Source organism: Hippocampus zosterae, chromosome 4 (assembly GCF_025434085.1).
Source record: "Hippocampus zosterae strain Florida chromosome 4, ASM2543408v3, whole genome shotgun sequence".
Taxonomy (NCBI): Eukaryota; Metazoa; Chordata; class Actinopteri; order Syngnathiformes; family Syngnathidae; genus Hippocampus; species Hippocampus zosterae.
In genome coordinates this window covers 2,867,209-2,894,131 of record NC_067454.1, presented here as the reverse complement: position 1 = coordinate 2,894,131, position 26,923 = coordinate 2,867,209, and the positions used below count along the sequence as shown (strand labels likewise).

General features: G+C 43.8%; 4 protein-coding genes across 4 annotated transcripts in view; 2 read left to right on the top strand and 2 right to left on the bottom strand.

Annotated features, from left to right (window-relative positions):
• The window catches only part of rasa3 (RAS p21 protein activator 3), a 221,221-nt gene that overhangs the window by 101,119 nt on the left and 93,179 nt on the right, over positions 1-26,923 (top strand). The window lies entirely within an intron of this gene.
• LOC127598942 (ephrin-B2a-like) lies at positions 2,230-12,557 on the bottom strand. The gene is made up of 5 exons (XM_052062556.1): positions 12,073-12,557; positions 9,378-9,661; positions 7,007-7,099; positions 5,946-6,059; positions 2,230-2,985 (listed from the first exon to the last, which is right to left on the bottom strand). Exons 1-5 carry the CDS (start codon positions 12,183-12,185, stop codon positions 2,597-2,599), a joined length of 993 nt encoding a protein of 330 aa, XP_051918516.1. The 5' UTR covers positions 12,186-12,557; the 3' UTR covers positions 2,230-2,596.
• On the top strand, positions 18,963-24,242 carry LOC127598941 (C3a anaphylatoxin chemotactic receptor). Its single transcript, XM_052062555.1, has 3 exons — positions 18,963-19,115; positions 19,830-19,962; positions 21,884-24,242. Exons 2-3 carry the CDS (start codon positions 19,837-19,839, stop codon positions 22,823-22,825), a joined length of 1,068 nt encoding a protein of 355 aa, XP_051918515.1. The 5' UTR covers positions 18,963-19,115; positions 19,830-19,836; the 3' UTR covers positions 22,826-24,242.
• Positions 23,919-26,812, bottom strand: cenpq (centromere protein Q). The gene is made up of 8 exons (XM_052062568.1): positions 26,546-26,812; positions 26,395-26,461; positions 26,058-26,157; positions 25,726-25,794; positions 25,437-25,566; positions 25,125-25,244; positions 24,471-24,545; positions 23,919-24,207 (listed from the first exon to the last, which is right to left on the bottom strand). Exons 1-8 carry the CDS (start codon positions 26,639-26,641, stop codon positions 24,088-24,090), a joined length of 777 nt encoding a protein of 258 aa, XP_051918528.1. The 5' UTR covers positions 26,642-26,812; the 3' UTR covers positions 23,919-24,087.

Here is a 26,923-nt window from a genome sequence, read left to right as displayed (position 1 = left end):
AATCACGGCAAGCATCAAAGTATGTGAAAGAGCGTCCCTGGTGACTGAAAGGCTCATGGAAGCTGACAGGTTGAAAATGCGTCGCATGACGTGGCTGAGGGAGCATGAAACGTGTTCATCCATGGATGGCATGCATGTTGCCACAGGAGACACTGGGAGACAATGAGGCGCACTCTGTATTTTTCTTTTTTGGTGGCAATAATTAAAGATGGATGGATGAGAACATTGTGACGCCACAGCGAGTAAAATCAATTTCTTAAAAATAAAAAAAAAAGTGTTTTGAGTACCGTTACATTTCAGTCACTTTCAAGTAAAATGTTTTGGGGATAAGGGTATTTCCTGCAAGAATGATACATTTTCATAATGTCCGTCACCATCATCATTTAAAAAAAAAGGAAAAAAATCCAAATCAGGGCGGCCCGGTAGTCCAGTGGTGAGCACGTCGACTTCACAGTGCAGAGGTACCGGGTTCAATTCCAGCTCCGGCCTCCCTGTGTGGAGTTTGCATGTTCTCCCCGGGCCTGCGTGGGTTTTCTCCGGGTGCTCCGGTTTCCTCCCACATTCCAAAAACATGCATGGCAGGCTGATTGCTCGCTCTAAATTGTCCCTAGGTGTGAATGTAAGCGTGGTTGGTTGTTCGTCTCTGTGTGCCCTGCGATTGGCTGGCAACCGATTCAGGGTGTCCCCCGCCTACTGCCCGAAGACAGCTGGGATAGGCTCCAGCGCCCACCGCGACCCTAGTGAGGATCAAGCGGTTCGGAAGATGAATGAATGAATGAATGAATGAGTTACTGAGTACCGTTACATTTCAGTCACTTTCAAGTAACTAAAAATGTTTTGGGGACAAGGGTATTTCCTGCAAGAATGATAAATTTTCATAATGTCCGTCACCAACATCATTTAAAAAAAATCAGAAATCTTGTTCCATCCCAGAGTGAGTTCAAGCTGATTTAAAAAAATAATAGTGCCACCGCTTCATTTTAAATGTAAAACAATTCTAAATACGGGCAGACTGCAGAGGGAAATCTTCACCATCATTATCGCATTCATATCATGATCTACTGGATGCATGGATGGTAAATATTTGACTATACGAGGGACCCTTCCCCACATTAATCTGTTCAGCCCAACGTGCAGAGAGAAGCTCGCAGCATGATGCTATTGAGGGCAGACTGACATTCAATGGCCCTTGCACATCATTAGAAGTCGAATAAAAATACCTGCACCCTGAGCAATGTCACGCGTCTAATCGCACCCGGAGGAAAGCACAAAAAGCATTTATTTTGTCTTTTTAAAAGGATTGCTCTTCACCTAACGGGCAACATTGCTCCTTTAACTACCTACTGTCTGTCAAATAAGCTGTTATATGATACACACACACACACACACACACAATGTCACCATTTGTTGTGTGTGATTCAAGCATCGTTATTTTGTGTTTATTGCTTTTGCTTCTTAGATGATGAAAATCGGTCTTGATCAAAATTCTTTTGGTGTTTCAGGTTTAAAAAAAAATCATTTTTGATTGATTCTACCACAGATGTGTCAAACATACGGCCCGCGGGCCGGAACCGGCCCCCAAGGAGTTTGATCAGGCCCGCAGGATCATTTAAAAATGAAAAAAGAATGCATGAAAGAAACGGAATGTTTTTAATAAGGTGCAGTTTGACGATTATCCGCTAGGGGGCACACTATTTTCTCTTTAGTTTGTAAAGTGTAGGCAGGGATTCAATTTTGATTTTGTATGCACATGTGTAAATGGTTTAAAAAAATAATTTCGTTATAAATCTCGTTTAATCTTAAAAAGCATTTTTCAATACCAATTACTCGCTAAAGTTTTGTGCCTTTGTACAATCAGTGGGATCAGTTGCAATGCATATGTACAGGTATGTGAATGATAAAAAGTAAATTGCACATTTTTCTAAGGAAATCTAATGTGTTTCATGAAATGTTTGGTAAAAGATATGTTCATTAAATGTCAATATTTTCCTCATGTTCTTGTGCTTCACTATACCAAAAACAAAGGAAAGACATGATATGTTGGTTATTTTTAGCAGAGTATGATATAATTTGAATGGTCAGACCCACTCGACATCTATTGAGGCCGTATGCGGCCTGCAATGTGAAATTGAATTTGACACCCCTGTTCCACCAAATCCTAAATAAATGTAACGGAAAGGCACAGTGACTGCAAATTATGTCAACATTGTTGAAAACTTGGATACAAACCACAAATTAACATTTTTATTTCACCTAATACAGTTTTTGTACCATTTTTAAAGTTCTAGAAATGAAATATGAAGGTGCTTGAAGCACTCGCAATTGGGTACAGCATTTGTAATACAAAATAAATAAATACGTTGAAAACACACTGTACATATTTACGAAAGATACAAGATGAGACCAGAAGACTTGAAAACAGTTTCAATTAGAAATTCGAATTGGTAAATCATTTATTTACAAAGTCTGTGTAATCGATAACCGATTAGTCTCTCCAAAAACAAAAAAAAGATTCATGATACGAAGCCAGTTTTGGTCCAATTCGTCCTTATAGCGAATAACGTCATTAGCGAGCGGGGAAAAAAAATGGCAAAAATTAGACTTTGTAGTAAATGTTGGCGGGACTCTGCGGCGTAATCTCCTTCACGATGTAAACAGGAGCTCCGTATTCGCCGCTCAAACGCTCAAAATGTCGACAGAGTCTACCGTCGGACGCCTGCGGAGCAAAGACGATCTCGCTGCGTTCCGAGCCGACGTTGTCGCTGCTGATGCTGTCCCGCTTTGGCACGGCTAAAGTGTTGAGCGACACAGACGCAGACCGCTGCCTATCTGGGACGCAGCGACGGCACTTGCACAGCACGGCCGACGGGATGGCGATGAGGAGGAGGAGGAGGATCACACAGGCCGAGACAACCCAGATCAACAGTCCTGGCGGCGAGCCGCCACCGCCACCGGGGTTGAGCTGCCCTGCTTCTGAGCCCGCGTCTGTCACGGGCAACGGGACACAGAGAGGGGGAGCAGAAACGCAGATGAAAGAGTGAATGGGACTGAGCGACGGGGACGTCTGCGATTGTTGCGACGTGCGAACATGCGATTCACTGGGGAGGAAAACTGCGGCCCGAAGGGATCGATCAAGGGGCTGGACCGAGGACGCGCACGCACGCCGACTGGTCTTTGCAACCAACAACGAGTCGAAACAAAACAAAGGCGACGGAGAAAGATGGCAGGAGCGAACAACTTGTCGCGACGCTCACGTTTTTGTTCAAAAGTCGGTTTGCTCGGCGCCGCTTCACGGGCGGGAGGTGTCGACAAAATACGGCAACTTTTTGTATTTTTTGGCGTTCGACTAAGCATGACTTAGATTTGTTCTTGATTTTACTGCTTGGTGCTTTCTACCGCCTTTACTGTTTATTCATTCATTCATTCATCTGCCGTACCGCTAGATCCTCACTAGGGTCGAGGGGGGTGCTGGAGCCTATCCCAGCTGTCTCCGGGCAGTAGGCGGGGGACACCCTGAATCGGTTGCCAGCCAATCGCAGGGCACACATAGACGAACAACCATCCACGCTCACACTCACACCTAGGGACAATTTAGAGCGTCCAATCAGCCAGCCATGCATGTTTTTGGAATGTGGGAGGAAACCGGAGCACCCGGAGAAAACCCACAAAGGCCCGGGGAGAACATGCAAACTCCACACAGGGAGGCCGGAGCTGGAATCGAACCCGGAACCTCTGCACTGTGAAGCCGACGTGCTAACCACTGGACTACCGGGCCGCCCTTCAATCAGAACTGCCATGCATGTTTTTGGAATGTGGGAGGAAACCGGAGCACCCGGAGAAAACCCACAAAGGCCCGGGGAGAACATGCAAACTCCACACAGGGAGGTCGGAGCTGGAATCGAACCCGGAACCTCTGCACTGTGAAGCCGACGTGCTAACCACTGGACTACCGGTGGACTTACTGTTTATTGTGTATATTAAATCGCTCCGTGTACAGCACTTTGTATGCAGCGATGGCTGTTTGAAAGTGCTCTAGAAATACGCCAAATTATTTTTGGACTGGCATGTTCTCCCCAGGCCTGCGTGGGTTTTCTCCGGGTGCTCCGGTTTCCTCCCACATTCCAAAAAACATGCGTGGCAGGCTGATTGAACACTCTAAATTGTCCCTAGGTGTGAGTGTGAGCGTGGATGGTTGTTCGTTTCTGTGTGCCCTGCGATTGGCTGCCAACCGATTCAGGGTGTTCCCCGCCTACTGCCCGAAGACAGCTGGGATAGGCTCCAGCACCCCCCGCGACCCTAGTGAGGATCAAGCGGCTCGGAAGATGAATGAATGAATGAATATTTTGGACTGTTCTCCATTACAACTACAGAAACTATCCAGTAGAATAACCTACAGACACTTTCCATCATATTTTATCGTGTGCCTGGGGGCAAACATTTTGTCGTGACTGAAACAAGATTTTCTTTGGCTCTATGCGTTTCCGGGGGCCTGAAATCACAAAAAAATTGAAAATGTTTCACATCGACGCTAAATACTGCCTGTGAAAATGGAAAAACACGTCAGCCCCGCAGTATGAGTTCAGTCTGGGCATGCACAAAACAACAATGGCGGAGCACGGCAATATTGCTGGGCTTGTGCTGCTCCGGATAATGAGTTTCATCACACCTCTCCGCTGCTATTCGCATTCCTTACACACTTCTCGTTCTAAAGTCACACATACGTTGACATTTTTGTATGGGGGGAGTGTGAAGACAAGCAGCCGCGACACATACGCTACTTTTTTCACATTATCAAGTCCTGGCATTCTGTATATATTTTATAATATTTTCCGAAGGGTCAAAGGAAGGCGTTTAGGGATTCTTGAGCTCTTTATCGGATCTTAAACAGTCATTTGCGCAGCCAGAGTATCTGTGCTGCAGTTTCATTCTATAATGTAGTACCCACTCAGCTTAGGATCCAATGACCGTACGGTACTTGCTATGTAAGGCGCTTTGGCCAAAGCGGAATACGAGCGTTCCAATTAAGTAAACATTGCCGGTGCTCGATGGTCAAGTAGATTCCTGATCTGGCAATTTTCGCTAATCTTTTGTTGGAACAGCTCCCGTTTAGGACTAATTCGGCATCGGATTTCGGCCAACAGCCACATTCCAGTGTTGTTCGTGATCATGACTCAGAGTCGGGAAGATCATCGGCGTGGCCTTCAGGGACAACTAAGGCGCTAAAATGTTGCCATGGAAAACCACGCAGGCCTTCGTTTTCTATCTGCAGTTTGGACGTTCAGAGTCTCAGACAGCTGGAGCCGATCCCCACTTAGGAAAAGCTTGGGTTGGTTGCCAGTCATTCACAGGGTTACATGTCGAGACAGACATCCCTTTCCCACCTCCGTTCAGACCACATTGAGTGAGAACTCACTCCACGCTGTCTGTGGAAAACCAACGAGTGGCTCCAAATCGAACCGAGCCATTACTGTGCAGTGGAAAACGGAAATTAATGGGCCGGTTTAATCATTTCGGTAATTCAAGAAGTTAGACTAATTATAGTCATTGTTCTTAAAATTGCTAGTGAGCGACCCAATCCCTTCCTTAACTCTACCTAAGGAATATTTCAAAACATGATTTCAAGTAGTCCAGGTCTGAGGCCTGGTTCTGAGGCATTGTTTAAATCTGCACAGAGGCAGGTAAGACTGGCTTTTGATATTTTTGCAGATGCGCACGCAGCACGGCGCAGTTGAAAATTTTTTTTTGCGCCGTTGTGGGTGTGAGCACAGCCGATTTGATTCCTCGACACTTGAAGCGGCTTCATCTTTACATCCGTGTTGCTTTTTTTTTTTTCTAAATTGAGCATATTTTCCAAACGCATTTCACAGGTTTGGAGGTCGGGAGAGGGGTGCAAAAATAAAGTTCTAATGAGCTGCATTTTACTGTCAGTGAAATATTGAACTTGCCAGTTTTGTTCTTGATATCATGCTCTTCAGCTGCATCCTTTGTTTTCGGTTGTAGTTTTGTCGGTGAAAATCTGGTCGGCGATTCCTGAAGTGTTAATCGAGGATCCGAAGAACCTGCGACGAAAGCAATTGAACACATCAAGAAACGGAAACATCCACTCTTTGCAACGCGCAAGGTGATATCTGTCGACGGGCCTTTGATTTTCTTTCTCCCAAATATTACTTTGTTTTTTTTTTCAGTAATTCTGAGCTAAAAAGATGTTTTTTCTCACACTGCATTCACTCTATCAATAATGTATAGCTGCTAACTTAATTGAAAGTTGAATTCCAAGGCAAAAGCACAAATCTTACTTTTCTAAAGATGATGTGTTGAATGTCAACGACTCCCATTAATGCCATGAATATATGCGCACGACTAAATCCTTTCAGTGGTTACTGGTTTCTGTTGCCGCTAAAATGTTTGCTTGTGCAATGGCGTTTTCCAACATGAAAGCAACCCCCGTATTTGCAAGATCAGTTGACAAACACACAAAATGCTGAATTTCCATGTTGAAGTCCCACTCTTCAATTATTCATGTGAAGCGTACTGCAAAACTGCACTTTGGGGCCATCAACAAATTCAGAACTTCCAAGCATTTCGTTGCGCACACATAGTGGACTGTCCGATAGTTCCAAACGCTCTCAAATACAGCGTCGCACTTAAGAAAAAAAATGTACAATCACTACCATATTTATGTTTGACACCCATCACGTTCATATGATGTGTGTGTGTTTATTTTAGCATCTCACTAAGATAAGCGTCTTCTGTGCACGATTAGTCAACACTGAGAGAGAAAATTGAAGGGTAACTGCCGTCTAAATGGTCGCACGCGAGTCAGTACTGATGGCGTGTAGCCGTTGGAGGTTCGAAGTAAGGATGGGAGATTATTGACGACAGCAGATTATCCAACACTTTTAGGAGGCGGTGACATCATTATTTTGCTTTTGGAAGCTAACACTCATCTCTCGTGTCTCGTGTTAAGTTGTGATGCTTCCAAACATATCCATCCACAAGGTCTTACTTTGCCCGACTCTTAGCACCATCTTCATGGATTTGGTCCTGCACACTCCTCCGTTCGTGTTATCCAGACCTTGCAGAGAGCCTGTAGACGTGGCTGACGCAGAGAGCAAGCGAGCATCGTTAGTCCAAGCGAAGCTATTGTCAAAGACGATGATCACACGGGCGGTAGTTGCGAAATGTTGCGTCACTTTCGGGGAAGGAAAATGCAGACGTGCACACAAACTGCAGCGTGACACCTGAAGCAAATACTGTCGCCCTTCCTATTACGTATACATCAGAAGCGATTGGTCAGTTGTTTGATGCTTGGTTTTGATTGACAAGGTTCAAAATTGGACAACGTGTTTGTGACTGTCGTCGTCGTTCGTGGTGCTTTAGAACAGCACCGCTTGCTTTGTGAGAGGTGTTTCTTCAAGCTTGTTGCTCTCAACAAGCTACACAAGGAAACCGAACCGCCAAGAATCGAATAGATGATGATAAATCTACGCATGACCGCATTAGCACACGGGATAGTAATCAAAACACAGTAATTCCATTTCTAAGAATCTTTTCACCTTCCATCATTTATAACGTTATTTTAGATTTCATTGTTACGCCAAATAGTAGCCATTACTGCATATACTTTCTTCATTGTGGCTACTACAGTCTATTTAATTGGATACCTTGCAAGCTACCAACCTTGCTAGCATCTTCCTGCATCTAGCTAAGTAGCGAGCGGTCGTCTATCTGCGTGGTAAGCTAGCTAGCTAGCTAGCAGCTACATTCTTAGATAGATAGATAGATAGATAGATAGATAGATAGATAGATAGATAGATAGATAGATAGATAGATAGATAGATAGATAGATAGATAGATAGATAGATAGATAGATAGTATCTATCTATCTCGGTCTATCTATGGTCGTCGATCTGCATGGTGAGCTAGCTAGCTAACTAGCTAGCAGCTACATTCTTAGATAGATAGATAGATAGATAGATAGATAGATAGATAGATAGATAGATAGATAGATAGATAGATAGATAGATAGATAGATAGATAGATAGATAGATAGATAGATAGATAGATAGATAGATAGATAGATAGATAGATAGATAGATAGATAGTATCTATCTCGATCTATCTATGGTCGTTGATCTGCATGGTGAGCTAGCTAGCTAACTAGCTAGCAGCTACATTCTGATATCTATCTATCTATCTATCTATCTATCTATCTATCTATCTATCTATCTATCTATCTATCTATCTATCTATCTATCTATCTATCTATCTATCTATCTATCTATCTATCTATCTATCTATCTATCCATCCATCCATCCATCCATCCATCCATCCATCCATCCATCCATCCATCCATCCATCCATCCATCCATCCATCCATCCATCCATCCATCCATCCATCCATCCATCCATCCATCCATCCATCCATCCATCCATCCATCCATCTATCTATCTATCTATCTATCTATCTATCTATCTATCTATCTATCTATCTATCTATCTATCTATCTATCTATCTATCTATCTATCTATCTATCTATCCATTTATCCATCTATCAATCTATCTAATCTGATCTCTGCACAACACGCAGAAGGCGATTTAAAGATCTCAACCAACCAAAACCCGGGAAGCTGTAGCATTTTCGATTAAATAAATGATCTTCATAAATTATTTAGCAAATAAAATTTTTATTGGACAGTTGATGGCTGAGCTAAATAAACTTTCAGCTCCAGATGCAAAAGGATTATTGAATAAAGTTAATACGTGTGCCTTTGCCGTATAAAGAAGGAACTCTACACCAAGAACTCTGTGTCACCCCAGTCGCAAGCAAACACCCGCGCCTCCGCACAAAGACGAACACACTTGTTAGGAGCATTTAGGTCAGATAACAACATCGCACGGGCAACGCGAAAGCTCGCGTCAAATCTGCCTGATGCTGTAAAAGCCTCATGTGATTTGGGGCATGTAAGCCCTCAGAATGGGCACTGTCCTGCCAGAGCCGACCGAGTGTGCTGTCAGAGCGCCGCGAGGCGGGCGGGTTGGGGGGGGGGGCGGTGGGTCTGCACGCTCACACTTGTTCACGATCTCATGCATCGCTTGGCGCTAAGATGCGCCGCTTCGACTGACAGCAGTCCGATAACGAGGCCACGGCGACTCTCACGCCAGCTGACAAATTGAGAGTGGGGGTGGGCGACAAGGATGATGGCCTCTTGCTGGATCAGGATGGGTGGGTGATCGTGCGGAAGGCTACGGGGGGGGGATGCTGCTATGTAAAAACACCTGTAGGACCCAAGCAGCTTGTCGCTCTCATCTGACGATGCTCACCTACTCCCAAAGAAGGCGAATTACACGGCGAAAAAAAATGAATCAACTTACAAGTGATGTAGTAATCCTTCCCCTTGAGGAACTCCAGCCCCCACAAGTTGGGGCTGAACTCCTGGAACTTGAACGTGAACTTGACATCCCGGTGTGGCTTGTCGCAGTTCAGCAGGGGGGCGTTGGTCTTGTCTATAGCGCAGCTCTCCATCTGACTTCGGGAGACCAAGTAGATTCGGTAGAATTCTTCCTTTTGGCCTTTGGCGGCATCCGCCCTTGGACAGACAATGTCCATCTTGTCCCCAATCTGAGGGGAGAGGACCAGACCTTGACCTGGAGTGAAGCTGCGAAGAACGACAATACGAAGTCAACAATGACCTGAAGAAAATTCGTTTTGGAGCCGTCATGTCCAATGTTCTGATCTCGGATGTCCTCAAATCACAGATCGAGGACAGCAAGATCTCAGTTTGCTGACCTCAACGGACCGCACCGGATTGAAGGTCACTGCAGGTGAGCATCGTGACACCAAAACTGCTGCAGCGGCATCGTTTCTGAGCACCGGTTACTGTCGCCGCCTTGCTTGCAAGTCATTTTTAGGAGACTCGTGTCCTTGTATGATGAACATCCCACAGTAAGAAGGAATTATTTCCGAACAAAAAATGTGTGGGCGGCCCGGTAGACCAGTGGCTAGCACGTCGGCTTCACAGTGCAGAGGTACCGGGTTCGATTCCAGCTCCGGCCTCCCTGTGTGGAGTTTGCATGTTCTCTCCGGGCCTGAGTGGGTTTTCTCCGGGTGCTCCGGTTTCCTCCCACATTCCAAAAATATGCATGGCAGGCTGATTGGACGCTCTAAATTGTTCATAGGTGTCTTAGTGTGCCCTGCGATTGGCTGGCAACTGATTCAGGGCCTGCGTGGGTTTTCTCCGGGTGCTCCGGTTTCCTCCCACATTCCAAAAACATGCATGGCAGGCTGATTGGACGCTCTAAATTGTCCATAGGTGTCTTAGTGTGCCCTGCGATTGGCTGGCAACTGATTCAGGGTCTACGTGGGTTTTCTCCGGGTGCTCCGGTTTCCTCCCACACTCCAAAAAACATGCGTGGCAGGCTGATTGAACACTCTAAATTGTCCCTAGGTGTGATTGTTAGTCCGAATGATTGTTCGTGTCTGTGTGCCCTGCGATTGGCTGGCAACCGATTCAGGGTGTCCCCCGCCTACTGCCCGAAGACGGCTGGGATAGGCTCCAGCACCCCCCGCGACCCTAGTGAGGATCAAGCGGCTCGGAAGATGGATGAATGAATGAATGAAAAAAATGTGTGCTCCACTTATTTGCACCATTGATGTTTAGACTTTGCACAAGCTCCTTTGGCCAAAAAAAAAAATGGCATCCACTTTTCTCCGAATTTTTTTTCCAAAGATGGGAGAATACAGAAAGAAGAATCTTCAACCATTTGTCTTTGCACAATCTCTCTAAATCAGCGGTGTCAAAGCGCGGTCCTACAGAGTCCCTATCCAGCCTGTTCTAGATGTCTCCCTCTTCCGACACAGCTGAGTGAAACAATCAGCTTGATAGAAAGCTGATCACAATCCCGATCTGCTGCTTTGGAGGAGGGAGACATCTAAAGCGGGCGACCCGGGTCGCCTCTCTTCTGCACTCTTCTCTTGAGCTGACTCCACAAGTCTTCAAGGGGGGTTTAAGGTCTTGGGACTAGAGATGGCCACGGGGGAGCAGCTTGAGCCCGGTGAACCCATTTCTACCATTTTTCAGTATGATATAAAAGTTTCGTTTGCGTGAAGGCTTCTAACACGTCTTAACCAAGGGGGGAGGGGGGGGGAGCAGCAATTATGCAGGTGTCCACTTTGATTTAAAAAAAATGAAAACACAAAGCCTTAAACCAGGGGTGCCCAAACTTTTTGGATCAAAGATCTACTTTTTGATCAACTAACCTCACGGGATCTACCCTTACCGGCGCGCGCACACACACACACACACACACACACACACGCACAAATTTAAGATTTACCTGCTTTATTTTATTTTTTAAATATATTTTTTAGTGAAGCCGGCCCGGTAGCCCAGTGGTTAGCACGTCGGCTTCACAGTGCAGAGGTACCGGGTTCGATTCCAGCTCCGACCTCCCTGTGTGGAGTTTCCATGTTCTCCCCGGGCCTGCGTGGGTTTTCTCCGGGTGCTCCGGTTTCCTCCCACATTCCAAAAACATGCATGGCAGGCTGATTGGACGCTCTAAATTGTCCCTAGGTGTGAATGTGAGCGTGGATGGTTGTTCGTCTCTGTGTGCCCTGCGATTGGCTGGCAACTGATCCAGGGTGTCCCCCGCCTAATGCCCGAAGAGGGCTGGGATAGGCTCCAGCACCCCCCGCCACCCTAGTGAGGATTAAGCGGTTCAGAAAATGGATGGATGGATGGATGGATATTATTTTTTTTAGTGAAAATGAGACTGATTAGTGTGCAGTGTATATTAACACAAAAAATATATTACTAACATGTACAAAGACACACAAATGGTTGTTTGTTTTTTTTCTTCTCGACACTCCTCGGATCTACTTGGGAACCTGTCTTAGATCTACCGGTAGATCAGGATCTACCTAATGGGCACCCCTGCCTTAAACTATGGACCCAAAAAAAACCCCATTCATTTAAATCATGTGCAAATCGTTTCATGAACGCATGAATAGTAAGTCCATCGCCGTCGTGCCAAGATGACCATCATAACAAATTACAAAGAAAGTACCCACTTTGTGTTGCCGCTGCTCCAGAGGATGGAGTCCAGAGTGATGGCCCGACACGAGCTCGCGAGGAAGGTCAGCAGGATGACGGCGCCGTGGCTCCACGTGATTCTTCTCCCCATCACGGGACAAAACCCGCACCCGGGCTGGCTACCATAACACGCGGCGGGAGCAGGTCAACGTGCCCCATTAAGTTGCAGCTGCAAGTTCATGAAGCCTTCCACATTGGGAGTAATTGGCGAGGAAAAGGGTCTGGAGTGACCACGTTCGCCCAGCGAGGAATGAGAAATCGTGTGCCGTGGAGCAGCTCAGCCATCAGCTGAGCGTGCCGGCCCGCCCCTTTGCCGGCTGGTGCGTGCGGGGGCCCACCCGGGGTTGGTTGGCACATTTTAGACACGCTCGCATCACATTGGATCCTTGGAAATGGTACGGGACCCAGTTTTGATCATTCATAATTTAATTAAGTCTGCAGCTGTCAAGATTCATGGACTGCAAAAATGATTGCATGGCGGAATAATCGTGTTTCATTGCTAGATTGTTTCTTTGAGTCGTGCGCTTTGCGTCAGCTGGTTAAGAGCCGGTACACGCATCACACTGCGGTGTTTCTCATCCTTTTTTTGAGCCAAAGCACACACACACACACACACACACACACTGTCTGCACATATTCTCATGAGAAGAAATTCACACTGCATCACAAAAATAAAACAATCACAAAGTACTGTGAGCATACTGTATAGGATTGATGATCTCATCTCACACACTGAATGACTCATTGATTCAATATATAGGACGTGTACGAAATACTCTAATAGATGTTCAACTGCTCTGAAGATAAAAGTCTAAAAGGAATGCTTTCTTACAGTCGACATCGATCGCAAGGATCACTTTCACTCCACGACAAGCAAACGACGTGACTTGAGAAGTCATTCTTGAACATCCGCAGTCATGGTTTCATGAAATAAAACACACGCGAGCGACGGTTTTGCGGACACACGCGTAATACAATCAGGAACAGACCTAAGTAAAAAAAAACGACATTTAGAACCGTTAAGAAGGAAGAGATTTTTTTGTCTCTTGAGATATCATTCCTCAGTCGTGGCGATGAGCTCCAACGATCTTGCACGTCTGCTCCCAAAGTGAAGCTAATGCTAACAATGGCAGGTGTCCGATGACATCAACCCCTATCACGATTAGCATTAACTTCATTCTGGGACTTTTGTTGATCATCACCCAACGTGCCCGACTCGCTTTTGGTGGAATGCTGCAAGAGATCATTTCGAACAGTCAACGTTGAGTTGCTTAAAAAAGATACCAAACTCTGCGACAGCATCAAACAATTCAACATTGTTGTTTTGATGTAGGCGCTGTTACAAATGTATTGGAATGGCTGTTGCGCATTAGGTATTCACTGACCTGTCTTGATGGAGCCTGACTTGCTCTTTCCCCAACGGGTGCGAGTTGACTGCGTCTCTTCCGTCTGCCCTGAGAGCAGCGCATCTGAAATGCGAGTGTCTTTTAAACATTACTACGTGACTCATGTGAAACCCCCTTTGAAAGAGTATCAAAAGAATCACATATCAAAACGTTGTTGCCAATCGCCATGTGTCGTGTATGTAAATGCTGCCTACAGAAGTGATGTGTTTTCATTTCTTGAATCTTACCAGGTTGTTTACAGTCATGCTGGGAACACTAAGAAAATACGCTAGATCAGTAACGCACTTATGTAATTAGGTCATGAAGCATTTGGGAAAATGGGTGCACAATTTTTTTAACTAACTCCTTAGTTAGATGGACACCTTGCCCTTTGTGTGGAGTCTTTAATGGTCTCCCGTGGGTTTTGATCACTGCTCCTGCCCGACCTTTGATTTGATAAACACTCATGTCTAATGCAGTGATTCCCAACTCCCGTGGAAAATGGTTCAATTTCACCTTGGTCCAAATGTTATTATGCAATTACTACATATACTGTATCTCTGTTCATCTAACTGTGCCAGTGACATTCTATATATAAATGACAGACAGAGGGCGGCCTGGTAGTCCAGTGGTTAGCACGTCGGCTTCACAGTGCAGAGGTACCGGGTTCGATTCCAGCTCCGGCCTCCCTGTGTGGAGTTTGCATGTTCTCCCCGGGCCTGCGTGGGTTTTCTCCGGGTGCTCCGGTTTCCTCCCACATTCCAAAAACATGCATGGCAGGCTGATTGAACACTCTACAATTGTCCCTAGGTGTGAGTGTGAGCGCGGATGGTTGTTCGTTTCTGTGTGCCCTGTGATTGGCTGGCAACCGATTCAGGGTGTCCCCCCTACTGCCCGAAGACAGCTGGGATAGGCTCCAGCACCCCCCGCGACCCTAGTGAGGATTAAGCGGTTCAGAAAATGGATGGATGACAGACAGAACAAATAACTGCTCTTCCACTAGATGGCGGAAGGTAAAATTAATCTGTGCCTCATAACGCTCATTATGTTCCCATTCGTACATCACAATAAAAACATATTTGGAGTCGTCTAATACTTTATGCTTGTCATGATTCGGTTTAGGGACCAACAGGTGGCACTGTAGGGCCCCCCCGGCAGCTGCACACCTGTTGGTCATTTGGTAGTTGTATAAAAGGACTCCTGCCCAAACACTCTGTGTCGGGTCATTGTTGCTTCTCGCTACTGTCATGTGTGTTGCTGTTTGCTCTTGTTTTCTGTCATGTTTAGTTCATTGTTATGTTTTAGATTTAGTCATGGTTTTTGTTTGATACTTTGGACTTTGTGTGTTTTGGATTTAGTTTTCTTTGTTTTAAATACAATTCTTCAAATACACCCCGCTCCTCCCTCCTGCCTGCTTTTTGGGGTCCACCACCACCTTGCTACGTGATAATGCTTTGAGTGTGAAAAGGTTTCTTTTATTGTAAAATAGATGCCTAGGCTCAATAAAGTATTGGAAATACCCGTTTAATGCTAGCATCAGACTGCCATTTACCGTCAACTGTTCAAGGGACAGAAATCAAAATATCACACGATCTGGAGAGCAAATTCAAAGGTTACTGCTTTGTTTATTTTTTATCAAATCAATCATCTGACAAACTACCCTACACCCACAAACTTCGCCCTTTCTGATGCGTTCAATGACTAGCATGTTAGCATGTTAACATCAGCCTTCGCTGTGTAGAATGAAAAATCACAACTGCGAGCATGACGTTAGCATGTTAGCATGCTAAATTCAGCCTTCGCCGTGTAGCGTTAAACACCACAAGTGCGAGTGTGACGGGCAATTGACTCTTAAGGTGTTTTGGCACAAAAACAGCTACTCTGGCTTCATGTAAAACATCTTTCCATCCAATTTAAGATGGCGCTTATGCCAGCCAGAACAGATATTATAGCATTGTGCTAATTACGTAACGGTTTGCCTCTCTGGACAAGAAAAAGCAATGTTTATAAATCCCGCATAGGCGAATCTAAAATAATTCATTCATTCATTCATTCATCTTCCGAACCGCTTGATCCTCACTAGGGTCGCGGGGGTGCTGGAGCCTATCCCAGCTGTCTTCGGGCAGTAGGCGGGGGACACCCTGAATCGGTTGCCAGCCAATCACAGGGCACACAGAAACGAACAACCATTCGCACTCACACTCACACCTAGGGACAATTTAGAGCGTCCAATCAGCCTGCCACGCATGTTTTTGGAATGTGGGAGGAAACCGGAGCACCCGGAGAAAACCCACGCAGGCCCGGGGAGAACAAGCAAATTCCACACAGGGAGGCCGGAGCTGGAATCGAACCCGGTACCTCTGCACTGTGAAGCCGACGTGCTAACCACTGGACTACCGGGCTGCTTCGTGGGGAAAATGATTTTGGAGTGCACAGAAAGCTAAACTCTCCACACTTACACATTTAATTGTGTCAGGTGCTGAGATGAATTTGTCAGTTACGGGAGTGTCCCATCATGGGGATTTTGAGAGCCAATCTTTTCCACTAAATGACTGTGAGTGAGTGCTCCATCCTCATTAGGCGTTCGCACCAAGGTCAGCGCTGCGCACCGTTTGCATGTGATCACCCAACGACCAAGACATAGCGATATGATTCAGAGAACACAAGGTGCGTCCCCATCGACTCTCACAAGCATGAAATGGTTGTCCGCATGCAAACCGTCCGATTGCATCCTTGGTAGAAACAGACAACATGCCGGCGATTGCATCAGGAAAGCAAATGTGAAAGGAGTAGTAAGTTGACTGCCTGGCATGAGGGGGTGGGGGAAGAGTCGACAAATCAAGGGGGGGCCCCCCCTGCGATGTGGAAATTCACCAGGGAGGTTTGATCACTGAGCAAAATTTTTGCTGTCTTTCGTTTGCTTTTCTAAACTCTTTGCATGAGTCACTCGGTGTTATTTGCCCCTCCTCCCCACCCACCCCCCCAACGTGGGCTACATATATGACGTTACACCGTTTTCCGTCATCTGTGTTTTCAGCAAAAGCCTCAAAAGGCATCCAGCTGATGTAATCTGATAACGTTTCACCTGCTCTCTTTGAGCGTCTGAAGGGGGACGATCAGCATTTGCTTTCTTCTCATCAACGACATGATTATTATATTCAAGGAACAGAAACCAAAATATCACGCTATCTGGAGAGCAAATTCAAAAGTTGCATTTACCACAGAAAGTCCAGATAGTGCATCATTTCACCAGGAGAAATAGATTTGACTCACACCATGAGCCCAGAAGTGCAGCACGGCAGTGCCGTCTTTCATTCTGTAACATCAAAACATTTGGTTTCCCCGATTTGAACCCTGCATCTAAAATTAGCAGATTTAAAGGAAGCGTGGGTGGTCTTAAGAGGGGAAAAGAGTCAAGTTGCTCACGATTCAGTTCCACAAATTAAAGATATTTTCTGTGTTTGGTCAATCTATCGAGTTAGCAGCTGTATTCCTGGTGATTACACATCTTAAAATAAATACGGAAAGTTTTTTTTTCCCCAGCAATAAAAAACATAGCATACATTGCAACATGTTTAAGTTGTCATATCGGCAAACAAGAGACACAAACAAGTCAGTGGCATGTTAGAGCCTACAACTACATAAACTGTGTTGATTCTGTTATTTTAAAAAAAATTCAGTGACACTTTTTATGAGTATCAACAAAGCTCAAATATTTTTGGGACATTTTGTTCCTGTAAAGCTCATACTTTTGGGGGGGGACATTTTTAACCAAACCGAATGACATAAAATACTGGTAGGACAAATACAAATAAATTTAAAAAGTTTTCATCGATATACAGTATGTGATTGAAAACTGTCTTTCAAGTTACCAAATATTAAAAATAAAATCCAATAAAATGTATCAGCAAAACAACGGACATTTTTTGATTGAGCTTCTGCAACTTAAACACACAATAAAGTTAGGGAAAAACTGATCTGAACTTTTTTTTTTCCGATACTGCTCTCATGAATAAGTTTGCCCAATCCTGTTATCTGAATTCGGTGCATTTTTACTTTTACTTTTCATTCGTTATAATGATGGTAAGAGGCCCCAGAAAGCAGGCAGCCAGGAAAAGCAAGGTGGACCGAACAAAATGTTTGAACAAAACACTGGAAAAACTGAATCGAAAGCATTAACAAAGTCTTGAAAAGGATGAATGAATGAATGAATGAGTAACTGAATCACGACTAAGACAAACAAAACATGACTTGAACAGAACCAAGACAATAGGACACTAACACAACGACACGACGAAGACCGACAGAACCCAGGAAATAAATCCAAGCAAACTGACGAGACAACGAGGAACACCTGGACAAGATGGTTGACAACAGGTGTGTACAAAAACAAACGAGGAAACAAAACCAAGTTTGAGACACCCTCATTTACATGCTAACATTGTTATCTGAAATGCAGTGGCGATAAAAGGACTAATTATTCAAATAAGGAACGAACATCGATTGTTATTGTGTTGACCTGTGAAAAAAAGGAAACAATAAGCAGTTTCAAATTCAAGGATGCAATAAGAATACATGCTATTATTATTGTTATTATTTGTAGTAGTAGTAGTAATAATATTAATATTATTAAACTGTTAAACGTGTACTTTTCACATTTTAAATTTGCAGTCATGACGTCACCCACCTTCTTTTTCATGGGCCACACATGAAAAAAACGGAATAGTGGCGACATCTACAGGAGAGTGTTGGCTATTGCAGATGAACCCATTTTCTTTCCGATTCTGAAAGTGGAACTATCTGCTGTTTATAAGATGACACAATGGTTTGCTTCATTTGATCGTGTTTTTAATATTGTATAAATTATATTGAGAATTACAGAGTGATTTGGAAAATGCCTAAAAGTTGGAACATTGGGAATCTACATCATCCGGACAGTATCTAAATGGCTGTGAACGATGCGGAATAATTTACCAAAATAAAAGCACACACAAATAATCCAAAAGACTGAGAGGAAAATGTCCGGGAGCAAATAATGGTCTTCAAACTTTCTAAAACAGAAATCTATGCGTCAGGATGGTTTATTCGTCTGAGATTCGAAAATACAAATAATTCGAGAATTGAACACATTCCTATCAACAGCGTTCGCTTTTTTTTTTTTTTTTTTAGAATCGCAAAGTGATTTTATTGTCATCTAAAGAACGCGATCTCGCTGGCATTCAACGCAATGTGGACTGATCACATATTCCTGGAAAAATGTAAAAACAAATGCATGTGTCATTTTAGTTGTGACATAAAAAAATGTCAACGAAATCCTGGACAAGCTTAAACGAATCTTGGGAGATTTTGCAAATACGGTTGCAACTTTGAAATGTTTGCAGTCTTTTTTTTTTTTAAGCGCATTCCGTGCAACTTTACCAAATGAGCATGTCTACCATGATGGGGAGAAGAAAAAAAAAATCTGATTGTGGAATACATGTTGTAGCGGCGTTCATAGGAGGATGCCTGTGAAGCAATCGCACACAGGAAAGAAAGGTGGGTCAGAGAGGGAAAGAGAGCGAGAGCGAGAATTTTAATCGCAGCACGGCTCTCCCTTCTTTTTCTGTCTCTCGCTACATCTCGCACACCAAAAGCAGGTAAGCCGCACATTTTTCATTTGCACATTTCGGTTTGGATCTTCGCTGACTTTTTGAGGTCACGCAATAATTTGGCCTTATCGCGTGCGCGACCAATGTACCCCTGAACAAATTCACCGCATGCTGTCAAGGACATGCCAATGATTCGGTGTTCATATTTTATAGAGCAAAGTAGGTGTGACTTCATTTCTTCTGTTCCCAAATGACTCAAAAACAGGCGGGGGTGTAGGCGCATGTTTGAAGAAGAGGGCCCCAAGGCATCTTTGGCTCCAAGAAATCACACATTCTTGACTCTTTAGTCATGACTTTGTACTAGAACATCGAGCGCGGTGCACAACACACAATGTGTTTTCGTTGATTGAATCTGAACGTGTCAACAAACTAGCCGCTGCATAAGCACCCTTATGTGATGTGAAGATCAAGATGTAGTTAGGCGGCACGCGGATGGCGGCATGCAAGATAATCGGATAACGCCAAGCCTAAAAAGTACATGCTCTGAGATTTGAGACATGATGCAGTCCCTTTTGCAAACCAACAGAAGTTTGCGGTAAATACATACGGGCGAGGGGGTGATGTGGAAATCTTCGGAAAGTTGCACAAGAAACCCCCGCTCGTATGCAATCGTACATTTTGTTCAGGTTACATGGCGAGTGAGTTTTATGAACAAGATTAATCAAGCACATTCAAAGATGACGCACTTTGTCACTGTTTCAGCATCAGGATGCCCTCAATGGCTGCCATGAATGAAACACAAAAGGTGGAAAAACTTGCAAGCAGCCTGAACAGCTTTTGGCAGGCAGAGGCAGTCCGAGGAGTCCAGATTACGGCGACCGTGCTCATTTTCCTGGTGGGTGAAGGATCCCCTTTATTCATAAATATCTTCTCTGTGTCTGCGGGATGGGCCAGAGTGTGTTTTTTGTTTTGTTTTATTTTTTTAAAGAAATACGATATGAAAGTCGTTGCATTCGGGGCAACACGGCAGCCAGGTGGTGTGCCTCGACAGTTCCGAGGTCCCAATCTTGCTTGGGTTTCTAACGAGGTCAACTAAAGAAATCACGAAAACCAAAATAAATATCTTGTTACCCGAGTGAAATAAAAAAATGAAAATGCTTTTTAAAAAAATGAAGACTGGCCAGTACATCTGATGTTTACAAAAGGAACAAAAATTACAGCAAAAATTAACTGCCATTTTAAAAGGAGTATATTTTGATATTGCTTTACATCTGTACAGAAGAAGGCTAACCAGTTGAATTATAGTTTGCTTTTGTGTTTTCTTTTTTTTTTTAACTTGCACACAACAGACACTCCATATATTCCAAAAAAACTCAAACTAATACTAAAACTAATCAAACCAAATGTAAAATGAAACTTTTTCAATAAAATAGTTTGCTTTTGTGTTTTCTTTTTTTTTAACTTGCACACAACAGACACTCCATATATTCCAAAAAACTAAAACTAAAACTAATCAAACCAAATGTAAAATGAAACTTTTTCAATAAAATATAGTTTGCTTTTGTGTTTTCTTTTTTTTATTAACTTGCACACAACAGACACTCCATATATTCCAAAAAACTAAAACTAAAACTAATCAAACCAAATGTAAAATGAAACTTTTTCAATAAAATATAGTTTGCTTTTGTGTTTTCTTTTTTTTTTAACTTGCACACAACAGACACTCCATATATTCCAAAAAACTAAAACTAAAACTAATCAAACCAAATGTAAAATGAAACTTTTTCAATAAAATGTAGTTTGCTTTTGTGTTTTCTTTTTTTATTAACTTGCACACAACAGACACTCTATATATTCCAAAAAACTAAAACTAAAACTAATCAAACCAGATGTAAAATGAAACTTTTTCAATAAAATATAGTTTGCTTTTTCTCTTTTTTTTAACTTGCACACAACAGACACTCCATATATTCCAAAAAACTAAAACTAATCAAACCAAATGTAAAATGAAACTTTTTCAATAAAATATAGTTTGCTTTTGTGTTTTCTTTTTTTTTTAAACTTGCACACAACAGACACTCCATATATTCCAAAAAAACTAAAACTAAAACTAATCAAACCAAATGTAAAATGAAACTTTTTCAATAAAATATAGTTTGCTTTTGTGTTTTCTGTTTTTTTAACTTGCACACAACAGACACTCCATATATTCCAAAAAACTAAAACTAAAACTAATCAAACCAAATGTAAAATGAAACGTTTTCAATAAAATAAAGACCAATAACATTTTGAACCAAAAAAAAAAACTAAACTCACTCTTAAAAACAAATAAAAAATGAACTGAATTAAAAGAACAAAAGTCCAAACCAAATAGAAGGTAACTGTCATGAAAAATCCACAACCCCGGTTTCCCAGCATCAGCAGGAGCTTTTGAAAAGACAATCCTTGTCATTCACGAATGAAGCTGTTCGCCGCTTCAGAATATCCCACACGTATGCCATTGTGAGGTCCAACTGCGGAAGAGTGTTTTGAGCATCGGCATCGCAGGAAAGTCGGGAGCTTTGCAGATTCTCCGCGCGCTCGTGTGGGTTTTCTCAGCGTACTCCAGAAAAACAAGAGTCGTAACATGAAGCGATACAAAACAATAAAACTCGTCCTCTCAAACTGCGATAAAAGACCGAGACGAAAAGTGCATTTGAGGACTTCACAAGTTACGTTTTATGTCTGTAGATGGCTGCGTCTTGACCTGCGTATCGTATTTTTGTGACAGCGTGACGACTTGTCTTTACTTTTGTGGGGGGGGTTTTCCCCAATAGGTGGGCGTACCTTTAAACGTGCTGGTGGTTTGGGCGCTCGGACAACGGCAACGCCGTCTCATCCGCAGAGGCAGCAAGGAAGAGACTCGCGCCGCCAGCAGTTTCCGAACCTACGTCCTCAACATGGCCCTGGCGGACCTGGTCCTGATCCTGCGGACGCCCCTCATGTTGGGATACCTGGCTCACAACAACAGTTGGCCGTTCGGTTTGGCCTTGTGCCGGCTGGTCATGTTCCTGCGAGGCTTGGGTTTGTACATGTCGGCCTTCCTGGTGTGCGCCGTGGCCCTGGAGCGATGCCTTTGTCTCCTGAAGCCCGTGTGGGCTCGCTTGCGGCGCCCCGCCTGGGCCGTTCCTTTGGCCTGCGGCTTGTCCTGGCTGCTGGCCACCATCCTGTCCGCCCCTTACCTGCACAGCGCCGTCCTCAAAGAAATCAACGGCACATACCAGTGCCTCGAGAGTGGCAAGTTTGACACGGGGCTGTTTGTCACCGAGACTCTAGCGGGTTTCATCTTACCCTTGCTGGTGTTTTTGGGAAGCAATTTGGCCATCCTGCTGACGATTCGGCAATCCGTGCCCGTTAGCCCGACCGTTACCTCCCCGGTGGCTTCACGCAGGATGTCCAGGATGTACCAGGTGCTCTTTTTGACCATGCTGCTCTTTCTCATCTGCTGGGTGCCCTACTTTGTGTGCCGATTCCTGCGGGCCCTGGCCGAAGGACAACCGGACGCGGCCGCACTTTATACGAGCGCGTCATACGGAACGTACATCTCTCTGTACCTCGTGTACACCAAGAGCGCCCTCAACCCGGTCCTCTACGTATTCGCCGCCCGAGGCCTCGGCCGTGCCGTTCGAGCTTCGGTCACCTCCACCATCGAACGACTCTTTAACGATGACTCCACAGAGTCCGTTCGCAAAAGATCACTCAAAAACTCGCAGATTTAGCAAGCGGACTCCAAGCAAAACGCAACTCACGCTATTTGTTTCGTTGATCGGAAACGATCCAGTCACCATGTGATATTGACCGTTTCTCAGCACCTGGCTCAATTCAATTCACGTTAAAAGGTTCGAGTGCGGACCGAGACGCATCTAGGTGAAGTCGGTCTTGTTGATAATTGCACTACTGTTTACAAATATCACATTCATTGTCATTTACTGGGGTGGGGATGGCAATGGCTAGTAAGCGGAAAGGGGCGTGGCCTGGACGGGGCGACCAATCACAACAAGTAAGACATCATACACGTCCAATCGCAGGGCTGCTTACAATCGGAAGATGGGAAAGACTGATCGGGCGAGCTCGTGAAAACTCGACGATAAGCTACCTGACTCCCCCTCAATTTTTTTCGCAACGGATTTAGACGATTCACAAAAATGATCAATTTAAGAAATAAAACGGCGGATTTCCGCGGAAATTTACCATTCCTGACTGGGGGGGAAAAAAAGATAAGGCTGTCATTTTTTTTTTTTACCCAGTGCAAAGTTTTCCACAAAAATAAAGTCAACGTTTTAACGTTGTTGAGCTACTATGCTAGCTAGCACATAATATCAGAGTGTGGCTGCGGGTTGCCCATCTCTGAACTAGACCATATAGATAAGATAAGATAAGATATCCTTTATTCGTCCCACACTGGGGAAATTTACAGCCTCCAGCAGCAAGAATGTTGCTATAAATCTTGCCATTGATTGAATGCCACATTGAGTCCCCCTGAATCTGTTTCATCTCCATATTTTTCCAACTGAGTGGGAAGACCCTTTTGTGTTGGAGCATGACAATCAAGTTCCACAAACCACGGTTTGATGAGTGTGCTGCGGATGAAATTGAGAGTCCTGTACCCTCAAAACAACTTTGGGGTGAACTGAAATTAATATTGGGAGTCAAAATCAGTAACGTCTGACCTCACAGACGGTCTTTTGGATCAATCAGACAAAAATTCCACATATAAAACATCCACCCTGGATGGAGTTGATGTGTAAAAATGTGGAGATGTGGCACACAATATAATGTGCTAAAGAGTAAAGGATTGGGAGCTTCTCAATATTTGGTGTGGGAATACTTTTATTCTTGCAAATGTAGACTTTGTAGAATTCTACACGTCATTTAAAAAAAAAAGTGTCTCAGAGTTAAAAAAAAAAAACACGGTATCAACAAGAAGCTACAGTGAACAATTCAAATTGACGAAAGCTGATCTACATTGTTGCTGACGTGCTTATGGAAGTTGGGTGCTTGGCGTTTTTTTTTTTCCTGTTTCTGACTTCTGCAAGATTGCTTCCAGCTTGCGCGAGACCGTCTCACAATCTTTGTCCGGGACCTGTTTTCTCAAAAGAGCCTGAGGAAAAATAAAAACTTGAAAGCACCGAGGAAGTATTTTTGAGCCTGTTTTTTTTTTGTTTTGTTTTTCAAGTGGCAGAAGTGGGTTTTACCCAATAGTCTTAGCACGTTACTCCATCAATTCCTGAGAACTTATAGGAAGGAAATGCAACTCAGCCATTTTAACCGCATTTTTCCCGGAGAGCGAATGGTTTAACAATGAAAACAGCTATGATGCAACACGTTAATGCGATTGCAAAAGTGTGCGCCATTCATGCTCACCTCTAAGGTCGTTTCATCTGTCCGAGGCGGGTAAGAAGGGAGGGCGAGGACCGCTTGCTCGCTTCTCTGCAAGATCTGACAGGACGAGACCACGCGTCATACAACAGAAGGATGCTAACTAAGCTAAAAGCTATGATGGCCAGTGCCTCCTGTCAGGCTGATGAATAAAAAATAACAATCATAATAATAATAATTAAATGATGTGAAGGAAAATTGTAAATAGTACTGCGATTTATCCATTTGTGTTCAGATTGCATTTAATTGAAAGATGTTTGTTGTTTTTTTTTCTCTTTCTCCTTTCTACATACATTCTTGCTGCTGGAGGCTGTAAATTTCCCCAGTGTGGGACGAATAAAGGATATCTTATCTTATCTTATCTTATCTTATCTTATCTTATCTTATCTTATACACAGCGGCGCAACGCTGCCCTTTATTTACGTTTGCTATGCCAGGTCACTGTACACGGCGAGAAGTATTCATCGCCTCTGCTCACCACTTTTTTAAATGCACCTTTGGCTGCAATTATAGCTTCAAATGTGTTTGAACGTGACGTCGCGTTTGGGCCGTTTTGCACATTCCCTTCAGTATCTTTTGAACTTTTCACTTGAGTGGGATACGTTTTCGCTCCATAAGATGCAGCTTGATGTCTTTCACCTCCTTAGCGCTCTCCTCCTCCTCTTCCAGTCGTTCTCGAAGAGAACTGCATGCACGCTCCAAAGAGACTGTCTGCTCTTCGGTGCTCTCTAGCGTGCTGACCACAGCCTTCAGGTCTTCCTGGAAACGCAAAATATTTCAGCCTGGCACAAGCAGCAAATGGAAAATGAGTGCGTCTCTTCTAAATATACGTATTTGATAAGATTGTATTTGTGATATCGATCAACTTCATGGCATGAGCAGCCGACAGCTTGGACACAGAAGGCAAGTGACATCTGAAGTGGCATCTTATCCGTCGTCGGAAACGCTCACCTCCAGGGAAGTCAGAGTTTGCTTTCCGGCCTCATGCTTCCTGCTCTCCTCCCGGTGGCGCTGCCACGACTTCCATAACGCGTCGTTCTTCTGCACTGGAACTTGAAGCTCTGCACAGTGAGTTAAGAACCTAAAAAAGGGGATTTCGTGTCAGACCTGGCCTTGATGGAGTTATGACCCAATTAATTGGCAGGAATGTATTATTTGAAAGTAATTCCTGAATAATTTTTTCTGCTTATCCCACAAAGCTTGAGAGGGTTTGTACAAATCTTACCAAAGTATGGCTCACCTTTTTTTCACAATATTTAGATGTTCCTGGCTCTCCTTCTTCTCTGTTCGTCTCAAACCAAGAGTTGTCCTGAAAATAATGTAAAGAGTCTCGTTGCACTTACATTTTCTTATTTAGGGGGTCCAAAAAGTTTCTAGACAGAATAATTTTTTTTCCCCCTTCAAACCATTTTTATTTATGTAATATACTTCACAGAAGTACCAAGCTACAACTAGAGTCATTGTGCAAGCTTGTGCAAGGTGAACTTGAAAATGTTTCAAACAATAAGCATGGAAACTTATGGGACACCCTGTATAACTGTAAAATTGCCCCAAAAACAGAGCCAAACTCACAATATTGCTATATTCATCACATTCTCCAGTGCAATGATGGAGGATCTCTGGATCTGCTTGAGGTTTTTCGAAACTTTGACTTTGGGGGCAGTTTCGGAAGCTGTCCAGAAGATGCAAGAAGGAGACAAGACAGGCACGTAAGACACACTCACAAGACTGTGACATGCTGTAGCTATCAAGGACTAAATAAGTAGTTGGTGATGGGCATTGCGATTTTCTAGGACTGTTGTAGAAGTAATCACTTGAAACTGTGTACAATCGTGCCTACGATGCATTCGTGGTCACCCGTAGATAAATGCTATGTTAGTGTGCTCTGAAAAGAACACGATATTCAGACCTTTTCTTTTCTTTGGCGAGCTGCGTCTTTTGGTCGCGCCATTGTTGTCGCCAGCGGGCGGCGAATCCTAAAGCGAAATATAATAATGCTGTCAGAGAAGCGACAGCCGGTGTCGACATGACATGAATCAGAAACGTTACTTTTGTCTTACCGGGCGATCGGTTGCTGGGTGAGTCTTCTTTTTAGACTTGTTTTTCAAGCGGGGTATTTTTGATGCTTCCCGATTAGAACCACGCAAAGGCTTCATTTCTAATAGCGATGATGTCAGTGATAGTTCCAAATATAGGGTCACTTGTAGCGTTACAAATCACAATAAACCGTTTGATGATTCACAACATTCAAAATGCCGTGGGCGTTTATTGACAGCACACCATTTTCCGCGCCAGGTTTTTATACATTCATATACAAATGCGCATGCGCCTATGAATTAATTTTCCCCTCATAATTTCTTCTCAGGTACAAATCGCTTTCTAGCCAACACGCCTTTATCGCTATTATAGACACAAAACATGCAATTCCCTTTATATGT